General features: G+C 37.6%; 1 protein-coding gene across 1 annotated transcript; it reads left to right on the plus strand.

Annotated features, from left to right (window-relative positions):
* The first annotated feature begins 414 nt into the window (after positions 1 to 414).
* Positions 415 to 12,004, plus strand: ppp2r2cb (protein phosphatase 2, regulatory subunit B, gamma b). Its single transcript, XM_034305944.2, has 10 exons — positions 415 to 780; positions 2,923 to 3,018; positions 6,227 to 6,324; positions 6,470 to 6,611; positions 6,765 to 6,877; positions 8,493 to 8,670; positions 9,257 to 9,421; positions 9,970 to 10,139; positions 10,961 to 11,052; positions 11,134 to 12,004. Exons 2-10 carry the CDS (start codon positions 2,961 to 2,963, stop codon positions 11,480 to 11,482), a joined length of 1,365 nt encoding a protein of 454 aa, XP_034161835.1. The 5' UTR covers positions 415 to 780; positions 2,923 to 2,960; the 3' UTR covers positions 11,483 to 12,004.
* Positions 12,005 to 12,486: the final 482 nt, after the last annotated feature.

Below are 12,486 nucleotides of genomic sequence, written 5' to 3' on the forward strand. Positions count from 1 at the left end.
CAGTAACATCATCTCACCACAGCAAGATAATCTTTTTATATTTGAACATATTCCCCATATTGTATCCATAATATAAAAAATGCAGAAATGGGCATTCTTTATGTTACACAAGTATTTCAGCGTCCTCCAGGTTTTCCCTGTCTCTATGTACCCACACTTATCTCGCATTGCTCCCCCACAATCCTGTTTATCCCTGGCAAAATGATGCGGTTGCTAGGCAACCAACCCAGGCTGTAGGACCATGAAACCAGAGTGCTGCTCTCTGATTGGCTGGAGTTCACAAGCTGACATAAGACTGGCTAAGCTTGAGTCAGTCAGGAGCTTTGTTTCTCAGTGTGGGGGGAGGAGTCTATGCAGCAGAATATACACACTGATTTCTACTCCCTCTCTCTCTCTCTCTCTCTCTCTCACACACACACGTCAATACGCCTACACCGAGGTCTGCTTCACATCAGCACTTGAGCAGCTGCAGATTAGCCTGGTTGGAGCATTGGCATCATCTGGCATTCCTCTCTTCACCAGCAAGTGTGTGTGTCTGCTGTAGGTGAGGAGAGCTTCTGTGTGGGTGTGTGCATGACACACTCTTTTTTTTTTTTTTTTTTTGCTTGGGATTCCTCCTGCCCCATAAGGCTTTGCAGCAAGTGGATGTGCTGATGTAGGAAGAATGGATGCACCACTGCTCACACACGTACACACACAGTCAGAGCTCAGCCGTGGGGCCGAATGAAGAAATCAGCATCCACACATTTGAGGATCGAAGATACAACAATGTGACTGAGGGTAAGAAAGATGTGTGTGTGTGTGTGTGTGTGTGTGTGTAAAAGAGAGAGCAGAATAGTGCTTAGTAAAAATAGCTATGTGTCTCGAGGTAGGGCTGGGCGATATGGTTAAAATATCATATCACGATACTTAGAGACATTTCCACAATATACGATATGTATCATGATTAGGATTTGCTAAAAAAAAAAAAAAAAAAAGCGCCAGTTACAGTAGCACAGCATTTCCCCAGATGTGTGAGTATCTGAATTTTAGGCCGTGAATACCCCATGACAGAAACTGTGTGCCTCTTCTAAAAATATCTTTAAAAGGTTTTTGAAAATATACAATTTACTTTTGGTCATAATTGTGTACAGTGGGAAAGTACACATCAGCATCAGCTTTGAGCAGCTGGACCCATTTGTTCAGTTAACTCAAATTATGCAACACTGCTGTTTTCGATTCTGATTGCTTAGAAGGTGTTGATTAATTTTCCACAACAGCAGCTCTGACAGTAGTTCTGACTGCAAGGTTTATATTAATGAGCTTCTCATAACATGTTATAATTTCTAAAGTAGGAAGTAATTCACAAGGTCTTGTATTTCACATAAACAGATTGAAAAACATATTCGCTGATATGGTAAGTTTTCTCTAAGGAGGCATTTCTTTAGTATTTTTGGAAGGAGTCTCCAGTGTCATCGCTTTGTAATAGTTAGCGGTATACCTGTAAATTTATACCTTTTTATTTACTTCAAGAGCAAGGAAAAAGAGAGGCTGGTGTATGAAAAATGATTGAAATCTCAGGCTTTTTTATTTTATGTTTAAACATTTTATAGAAAGTGGAGATATACATTCATTTTTTTAAATCTACTAATTAAAATATTTAATGAGATAATCTCAACAACTTTCACATTCATCAGCTACATGTTACTGTGAGTAATGACAGAGATGGTCAGTTTTAGAAAAGTGACCAAGTGACAGACATAATACTCTCAGAAGAGTGAATTATGATATAATTTATCACAATATTAATATCCTACAATACTGATGTTATACACTCTTAGAAAAAAAGGGTTCTTTAAGGGTTCTTTGGATAGTTAAGGGTTCTTAGCTTCCTAAATGGGTTCTACTTGGATCATTGATAGGAAAACATCACTGTAGAAACTTTAGTGGAAAAATCAATGCACCATTAAGGTTTCTAGATTAATCCCTTTTTTTCTAAGAGAGTATAATCCATAATATGTTAAACAGATACAAATATAGATATGAAGAGGAGGCAGACTATTTGTTTCTAGTGCAGAAAGCTTTGCAGAAATGTTCACAGGGCATCTAGTTTAGACTGGAGTTAGGCATTGAAACTGGGATCCAGTGGGATGCAACAAAGAAGCTTTTTATTTTCATGTGGGCATGGTGAGATATAAAGATATGAAGTGCATGTGTTTGTGTGTATATATGTGTGTATACAACCACTTTACATTTAAATACAAACACAGATACAGAAGATATTCAGGAGTGCTAAACAAATACAGAGAGTGATACTGCTATAATGAAAGAATGGATAAAAATTGATTTAAACATCCACTCAGCTGCATGCTACAGTGGAGATGAGTGTTATTCAAGTGCCAACAGTATTCATAACAATCTCAGAAAACTGGTGTAATTTATTGTAATATCAATATCAGATCATCATAATTGCCTAGCACTAAATTTTATTTTATGGGTTTAATTGTTATGTCATTTTAAAAGGTGTGTCATTTATAAATAACAAAATCTCATAAAGAGCTCATTCACTTTCCATGACAGTTTTCGTTGTCTTCAGTGAAATGAAGTAACTTTTTTAGAGCACTCCAAACACACTTTTTGTTGTAATCCATGACTTGTGAACCAGACTGTGTGTGTGTTTGTGTGTGTCTGTGTGTGTGTGTGTGATCTGTCACATTTTGTCTCAAAATCTGTTGTTTACCTCAACTGCAGGATCAGGATTAGATTAACTGATCTCAGTACTCAGAGCCCTTCTGTGTATGTGTGTGTGTGTGTGTGTGTGTGTGTGTGAGTGAGTGTGTGTGAGTGTAAATTAATTCTATCAGATGTTAAATACCTAATCAAGGCTTTATGCTGTCAGTACATCTCTGTAGGATTTTCAGGAAGTTCCCTCTTCTTTCACAGGATTGGTTCAGATGTAGCTGCTGTAACACCATCCAATAATGCTGAGCCCTGTTCTCCGTTCTGAGCTCTCGGCCTTGGAGCCGGAGTACACAGAGGGTAAAGTATATGAGCTTCACTGTTTCAGTGCCCCAAACCAGAAACAAACCACAAACACACTCATCATGCATGTCTGATCAGGAGTTTTCTACAGAAGTCTTATTGAAAGTGACCAGAAAACGTTCACCATATGCCATGTGGTCACACTTTAGTGGCTACTCACATGAGTAATCATACCACATTGATCATATCACAAACTCAAAGTGACAACTCACATTAGATTACTGTGGGCAAAGCCACAGTTTAGAAAAAAATGTTTGCTGCAGTTTCCTTTTGAGTGCAATAATAATAATAATAATAATAATAATAATAATAATAATAATAGTTGTTGTCATTGTTGTCCAAATTCTTAAAATCTAAAAATATTTTTACATATTAAACATTTTTAAAGCATTTCGGACAAAACACAAATGAAACTTCAACCTGTAATAATTAAGTAAAAATCTTTAATTTGCAAATTATTACAAATATATTTGATAAAAGACCAAGAAACCAGGAAACCAGAAAAAAATATATAAATGTATTTTTGCACAAATAAAATGCAATGACAGCAATTTGTATATGAGATTTATATGGCCATTAAAATAGAAACTGTGAGTGCAGGAATCAGGCATTTTTTGTAAAATCAACATATGCATAGCTTCAGAAGCACTGTGTCACACTGTGCACAGCTGTTGAAGGCTTTTTTTTACTCTGTAATATACTGTAATTTTCTCAAATATGCACTACCAGTCAAACATTTTGAACACCTGGAATTTCTTATGTCTTTATTACAGTTCAATCACTACAATTACCACAGACCAAACAAAACTATACAGAATAGCAATTCAGTAAGGAAACCTACATTTTTGTGGAACTTATTATGGCATTCTCAGATCCTAATGCAACTTAAATGAGTACTTTATTAAAGGCAGGCACACTTGGAGGGAATACCTATTAAGCATACAGATAGAAGACTCATGACAGTGCTAATATTAACTGTCAAACATTAATATGTGATGTGCTAGAAGTGTCTTTTCCAATTACAACTTATCTAGATTTGAACTAGATTGTTCCAAAAAATAATAATTTTGATCATTTCTTGATTCACTAAACATTCAGTAATACATAAAAAAAAAACACAGTGACAGTGCCAAATCCAGAAGAGTATACAAGAGTAAGGCAGGATCAGGATACGCGATACCCAGTAATGCTCAGAACATACACACTGAAGTGGACACCGGACACTGAGTATGAATGTTAGTTCTCCATGTACAGTGCAGAAGGAAGTCGTGAGAAAGGTTCAATACCCAGGGGAGGGGGACCTCTACTGACGGGGAAGAGAATTATCCCGAGCTGGTCGTGACATTCAAGTTTAACTTAAATTCTATGTACAGCTTTGCTCATTCCCAGTTTATTCTTAATGGATTCAGTAGTTTTATGCAGCGATTAACCACAGAACCTTTTGTACAGCTTGTGAAGGACTGCCTCAGTCACACCATACCCATAATGCAAAACTGCCACATACAGTGAGTCCAAAAAGTATTTGGACACTAAAGCCACACTTACAAATGTATGAATTTCACAGAAGTAGAAAACATCATGTCAAACCAAGTGGCATTTATTTTAAAGAAGGATACCACAAGCACACTTTTCAAGCAAAACATTTCCCAAAAAATAGATTGTTATGTTTAAACATATAAAAAATAATAAATATGCTGTTTAAAATTAGACAAAAAAGTATTTGGACAGTTAAGCTTATTCTGACTGTCACAGTTTATCCATAGTTAATGTGATGCACTACACCATGTGGTTACTCTGCTAGGGGACCTGTAGGAAATTGAAGGTAATTGACAACAAACGTCCACTATAAATTACATCGGAACCAGCTGATTAAAACTAAGTGCAAAAATGACTAGGAAGATGGAAGTCTAAGACACAGGACTTGTGAATGAAAACAGACAACGTACAGGCATAACTGTGAGCAAAATCAAGAAACACAGGTGAGAAAGAGCAGCAAGGATTGCTTCAGACATCAGTGAGAATTACCAGATACAACTTAGTGCACAAACTATTTGAAACAGGATAAACAAGCATGGGTAAAGAGGGGGAGTAATGCAGCGGAAACCATTCATCAGCCTCAAGAATAAGAAAGCAACAGCAGCTTCTGGAGAACTCTCTTCTTTTTAGTTGACTATAAATTTAACGTGTATGGATCTGATGGTAGAGTGTTTGTGTGGTGAAATTCCAACCATCTGCACTTTACACTATAAAGCATGGAGGGGGCTTGACTGATGGCATCATGAGCTCAGAAGTGTACAGAGGTATTTTGAATGCAAACTTGCAGAAATGAGCAAAGAAATTATTCAAGTGACAGGAGTGGATTTTTTCAGCAGGATAACTATCCAAAGCGAACCTTTTAAAAGAATACGTCCCAGAGCCCTGACCTAAACACTACAGTGCATCTATGGGATGCAATGGAGAAGAAATTAGCAGATTGTCGATGCTCTAGTGTGGATAAACTGAAAGATTTGTTGGTTGTTGGAGGAAACTTCCACCACAACAACTGCTACTGAAACTGGTTGTTTCCATGCCCAGATGCTGTCAAGATGTTCTGCAAAACAAAGGATGGCAAACTGAATACTAAAACACTGTAACTGTGATCTTTAATGAAGCCACCACTGAGTGTCTAAATACTTTTTTACTTTTCTAATTTTAAATAATATATCTATTATTTTTTATCTCTCTATTTTTTGGGGGAATGTTTTGTTTGAAAAGTGTGCCTGTGTTATCTTACTTTAAAATAAATGCTACTTGGTCTTGGACATTGTCTTCTAATGCATTGAAATTCACACATTTATAAGTGTGGCTGAAATGTCCAACTACTTTTAGGGTTCACTGTACATAATGCTAGATTTCCCTCAGTGATGTATTTACATACTGTACTTTAGGTTAATAAGTCTTTTTCATATTATATATATATTTCTTGAAAAAGTGTGACTCCCCAAACACTGTCTGTGTGATGTCATATCTATAAGGCTGATAAAATACTGTGCCTGGAATCTAGAAGTTACTTGTAAATGTATGCCATCCCTGAATGGTCACATGACCTGATGTGCATGCTGATGCTAAGCTTATGTGAGACACTGTGCAAGCGAACATGAGTTCATATGTCACATTACGTAATGCTTGAATTGTTCTTTCGTGTTTCATTCAAACCTTGATTCAGCTGATGTCATCTCTACGGTGGAGTTCAGCCAATCAGGAGAGTTCCTGGCCACAGGGGACAAGGGTGGCAGAGTGGTCATCTTTCAAAGAGAACCTCAGGTAAGATTTTCTCGACTGCACTCTGGGCAAAGAAGTGCAAACCAGTTAACAACACAACATGGAAACCTATGACAATTTATACTTAATATAGTGATATGGTAAATCTCAATCTCTCTCTCTCTCTCTCTCTCTCTCTCTCTCTCAGGGGGAATATAATGTGTACAGCACATTTCAGAGCCACGAGCCTGAGTTCGACTGCCTGAAGAGCTTAGAGATAGAGGAGAAAATCAATAAGATCCGTTGGTTACCTCAAATCAATTCCACCCACTTCCTCCTGACCACCAATGGTGATTAATACTTTGAATTTGATAAATCAGAGTAGTCTTTCCTTCACCAAATGGTTGTAAATATATTCCTTACACCATCTCGACCTTTAATTGAATGTATCTTGAATGATATCCAGTTGATTGGCAATGTGTGTTTGTTATTATTTTTTTCAGATAAGACCATTAAGCTGTGGAAGGTAAGTGAGAGAGACAAGAGGCCTGAAGGTTACAACCTGAAAGACGAGGAGGGCCGGATGAAGGACATTTCCAGAATCACATCTCTTCAGGTGCAGTTCTATACAGAGTTATGCTACAGTGCAGTCCACGAGTCTGAGAGCACACTGAAAATCTAGGATTTTTTTTATTTAAAATTGGAAATAAACAGAAGGTTTTAGAATTTTGAAATATTTAAAACAAAGAAAGAAAATGGTCAATACCTTGAATATTTAATATTCAAGATTCTGCACTATTTCTAGGACCCTGTTTTATTTTTGACCATGTTAACTGCTTTTAAAAAAGGTCAGATTTTCCTCATGCCTAATATCTTCCATTGAAGCAAATGTTCAGATGAAATTCTAATGGATTTGATCTAAAATGGATCATAAGGTTCTGCACAAACTTGTGGAGTCCATGCCAGCTCGAGTGCACACTGTTATTAAAGCAGAAAAGGGAACATAACAAATACTAAGAAAGTCTGACATTCATGTAAATATTTCAAAGATTCTACTTTTCACTCAAGTTGTTGTCAGTAATATAATTTGTAATGAAAACTGCTGTATTAAATTGGAATAGAATGCAAAATAGAAGCATTTTCACTAGCGCTCTCAGACCTTTGGACCCCACTGTATATACACAATTAGGTTGTTGATCCCCAAATTATTGGCAACCTTCGAGAGGGGGATTCATTCGTTATTTTAAAAATTATTCATTCATTATTTGCACTTAAAGGCAAAATCCACCCTGAATGACTTGCATATCAATATTTAGAATCAATATGTGATCTTCAGTGATCTTCTGATTGATTTTAATCTTCTTCCATTGACATGTTGGTCTAGTTTCACTTTGGTTAACAGTTTCCTACGTTACCTACAATGCATTTGACTACCTGCTCTTAGTGGCGTCAGTAGGAATTAACTTCAACTTTCATGCTCTGTTAATGCCATCACACTCATTATCTCAAAGATCACTAATTAGCTGAGCCATGGCTTTGTTCTTAACTCAGTGCAACTGCGTCATATAGCTGCACTGCATTCTGGAAGTTTGAGTCCAATGTATCCACTACTGCTACAATGGATTTCTCATTCAGCTGTCACTGAACGCCAGTGGAAAATGGTGAGCGAGAAAAGAAGCTCTTGCTCTTTTATTTTTAGGCACTAACACTGAAACCTGACTATCACTTATATTTGAGATCACTGAAATTTCCTATTAAACACGATTGTAAATGAGCTAGCAATAGTAATGTCCCTCTGTAACATCCATGTGGCACACAATCACTAACTTCACAAAAATACAGCACAAACCAACAAATTAGAACTAGAAGCACTAAACACATTGCAAATATTTCAATATAAACATACATAATGTGTTTCATGGTGGAGTTTTCCTTTAAACAATGGAAGAACCACTTCTTCTCTTAAGTAACTATAAAATAGTAAAATAACTACTTTATACTTTATAACTAAACATTACGTTATACTTTATAACTAAAATAACAATTTTTTCTGAATAAATATATAGAGCTTTTTAAATACAAATGAGATGGCTGTTGATGGATTTATAAAACACATACACAGTTATATATAGCACTAAACACAATCAGGACCATCATTTAAAAAAAAAAAAATCAAAGATCACAGATCGAACAATCGCACAGTTTATTTGACTCAGTGTGTTTTTGTGTAGGTCCCTGTGTTACGGCCGATGGATTTGCTGGTGGAAGCGTCTCCGCGGCGTGTGTTTGCTAATGCTCATGCCTATCACATCAACTCTATCAGCATTAACAGTGACTGTGAGACTTACCTGTCAGCTGATGACTTGAGGATCAACCTGTGGAATCTGAATATCACTGATCGCAGCTTCAGTATCCTGCCGGTACAGCTTTCTGAATGTGTGTTTGTGTGTGTTTATCTGTTGTAAAGGTATATTTGGATATGTTTGGTTACAATATGATGATGAAAATCTACCTGGATCCTCTGTTCAAGTCTGAGCTCGAGTTACTGTGTCTGTGTGGAGTTTCTGTGCACATTCTTCCCGTATCTGTGTGGGTTTCCTCCAGGTTCTCCGGTTTCCTCCCACCCACTAAAAACATGCTGGTAGGTGGATTGGATCTAAAATGTTCCAAGGTGTGAACATGTGTGTGAATATGTGTGTGTTGGTGAACTGAGATGGAATGGTATCCCATTCAGGGGGTGTGTCTCAGTGTTCCTGGAATACGTTCCGGATTCATAGAACCCTGTATGCTGTATGAGGGGAAAGATGTAGAAAAGTACCAAGTGTATTATAGTTTGAAAAATAATTGATCTTTTTTTAACACAGATTATATTAAGTGATTTAAAAATTAAAATCTTTCAGGTGTACTTTAACGGAAGCTCCAGGAATATAGCATATTGGTTATGCTTTTATGTGTATCCAGTGTGGGTCTGTGTTTCCTTGAACACTTTTCTCAGACATTGTGGACCTGAAGCCGGAAAACATGGAGGACCTGAGCGAGGTGATCACCGTGGCTGAGTTTCACCCTCATCACTGCCACTTGCTGGCCTTCAGTAGCAGTGCAGGTGCTACACGCCTGTGTGATATGAGATCTCGCGCATTGTGTGACCGACCTGCTAAACGTGAGTCTCTCTCACTCATCCTGCTTAACATGCTGCATTCATTCTGAGAAACACCCAGATATCAAATTAGTCATTCTACAGAAACAGCAAAGCTCTAGTAAGGAGGCTTTCTGACTGAAATGTTTAGAACTGAGCGGACTCAAGCTGTTCAGAACAAATTGGAGGCAATTATAATGGCAAATGTGTTGATAGAGAATATTTCTATTACATTCAAAATTTTATATGCTTTTAAGAATTTTTGCACTATTTAACTATTGTTGTTACTTGGGATAATGAAGGAATATCTGTGAAACCTAACACAGTAAATACATTGCTGTTATAAATTAAATTTGACGCTTTACACCACAGCATGGTTGAATGCTTGAATCTGATTGGTCAGAAGGTGTTGATTTGAGATTGTTGATGTGTGTGTGTGTGTGTGTGTGTGTGTGTAATGTACTGTATATATGCTCTTAACTGCTTTTTTGGTAATACAGTACATCTGTAAGTAATATCTCTGTTTCTGCTGGTGTGTGTGTGTCTGTGTGTGCGTGCGTGTGATATCTCAGTATTTGAGGAGTCAGTGGACCCAGCCCATCGATCCTTCTTCTCTGAGATCACTTCCTCTGTATCTGATGTAAAGTTCAGTCACAGCGGACGCTACCTGCTCACCCGAGACTACCTCACTGCTAAAGTCTGGGACCTCAACATGGAGAACAAACCAGTGGAGATATATCAGGTCTCATCTCACTCTCACACCCTGCTGTTATACACTGAAGCCCAAAGAAGCCAAGCATTATTATTTTGTTCTGTCCTGTTAATTTAAGATGATTTCAAGAGAAACAAAAGTTGTTTTCCTGAGATCACATAACCTGCACTCAGTATCAGGCTTTAGAGGTAGTTATAGCCAGATAACTAGCAGAGTCTTAATAAATAAAAATAGTTGTAAATAGTAAAAGATTGCTATAGTATAAAAGGAATAAAACACTGGAAAAAAGGAATAAAACACAGCATGATGTTGGAAAATAACCAAATTTGGGGTGTCCTGACATTTTATTTGTTACATACTGTACACTACAGAAGATTATTAGATATTAGAACCTGATTGGTTCTTAAATTATATGACACAATAACAGTCTGTCACATGTTTAATACTAATTTTGAATTTCCAAAAATTGGAAAGATGATCTTGCCTCTACAAGCTTAACCATTCAGTTAGTTATCACAAGAGCACAAAAATATATAAGTTGTGTGTTTGTCCAACAAATTGGTAACAGTTTGCACAACTCACTTCGTAAGAAGGTCATGAAGTTTAAGGTTATGCATAAGGTTAGGTTTAAGTCTGGGGTTAGCATTTGTACCTTTTTTTAACGACTTCATTCATATGAAGTCAGTTGAATGACTTTCAGACACTCCTTTGAATTTGTGTGAATTTTTCACGAGATCCAGTTCACTCAAGATAAAAGGACAGAAAAAAATGTGGACTCTTCAGACTTCTGTTATGTCTTCATGTACTACACATGTATTGTTTATATATGAGTAGTCTGTGTGTGTTTGCAGGTCCAGGATTATTTGCGCTCTAAACTATGTGCCCTTTATGAGAGCGACTGCATCTTTGATAAGTTTGAATGTGCCTGGAATGGAACTGACAGGTGAGACCATGACCTCTGACCTTTCAGCTTTGAGCTACATTCACAATGATTTCCTCATTTCTCCCTCCTTGTCTCTCTCAGTGTCATTATGACAGGGGCGTATAATAATTTCTTCCGGATGTTTGACCGAGCGAGTCGGCGTGATGTGACTCTGGAGGCGAGTCGGGAGGTGTGTAAGCGGCGCGCTGTGCTCCGGCCTCGCCGTGTGTGTGTGGGGAAGAAGAGGAGGGAGAATGATATCAGCGTGGACAGCCTGGACTTCAGGAAGAAGATCCTGCACACGGCGTGGCATCCCACGGACAACATCATCGCCATCGCTGCCAGCAACAACCTGTTCATCTTTCAGGACAGACATGGCACCGGACACCACGGGGGCCATCATTTAGAGCAAGACAAGCCTCTGCAGTTACAGGATACAACTCGTCAGTGAAATGACCCTTTGCCTAGAAGGCAACAGCTTTTTTTTTTTTTTACTTTAGCAGGACATACCAAGTGAAAATTTATAATATTTAGAGCACGTTTTCAGTATAAACACAAAAGCCTAATAATAATTTAATGCTGGATATTATAACCACGATTATGATTGGGACTGTATTTCAGCACTCCTGCATGAAATGTAACACAAGGAGACTGAGGTGAAGCAGGAAATATATTTGCCTGTCAGTGTCTAAATCACTACTGCATGTTTACACTATTATCCTTAATTAATGGGCTTCATTAACTGACAGTTATAATGGCAATGATGAATGCAAACAAATTGGACCCTTTATTTATTGAATTTATGAACTGTATCCGCCGTCTGGTGGCTCTTCTCAGGTTTCATGTTTCTTGACTGGAGACAGGCGACAGTAGACGTCCTCTTCCTCATATAAGATATCGAAACTGAAGCAGTACAATCATGTGAATGTCTGAACGAGGAGCAGTGTTTCTAAGGAACATCATGAAAACTGGATTTTCAAGGACTTTTTTTTATTTAGCATGCTAAATCATTGTGCTGCTGATTTGATGCCACATGGAAGATGTCCATAAGGGGGCAGAGGAGACTGGGGTGAGCTGTAATCTCTGTTTCAACTGAACCCGCTCTACCGTATCAGTGACAGAGTGTTACTGTGGAATCCACTGTTGGCTAATAATGAGAATAAAGAAACAGGAAAACTCATTTTACACCAGACGCGGTAAGCATAGTACATTACGCATTGCAGTAGTAATGCATGTTTATAATAATATGGCACAGATATTTGCATATTATATGTACTAAAGCAGTGCAAGAGACACAGAAGTAAATGCTCCTCTCCATGTGAATTTGACACACAATCCATGCTTGATTTAAAATTAAAAGTGCTGTGGTGCTGCATCGCTTCTGGTGTAAAATGGGCTTAATTTAGTACACATCAGAGCCTCTAATCATGCCATCTCATGCTTGAGAAATTCAGT

The sequence above is a fragment of the Pangasianodon hypophthalmus genome, chromosome 7 (genome assembly GCF_027358585.1).
Source record: "Pangasianodon hypophthalmus isolate fPanHyp1 chromosome 7, fPanHyp1.pri, whole genome shotgun sequence".
NCBI lineage: Eukaryota > Metazoa > Chordata > Actinopteri > Siluriformes > Pangasiidae > Pangasianodon > Pangasianodon hypophthalmus.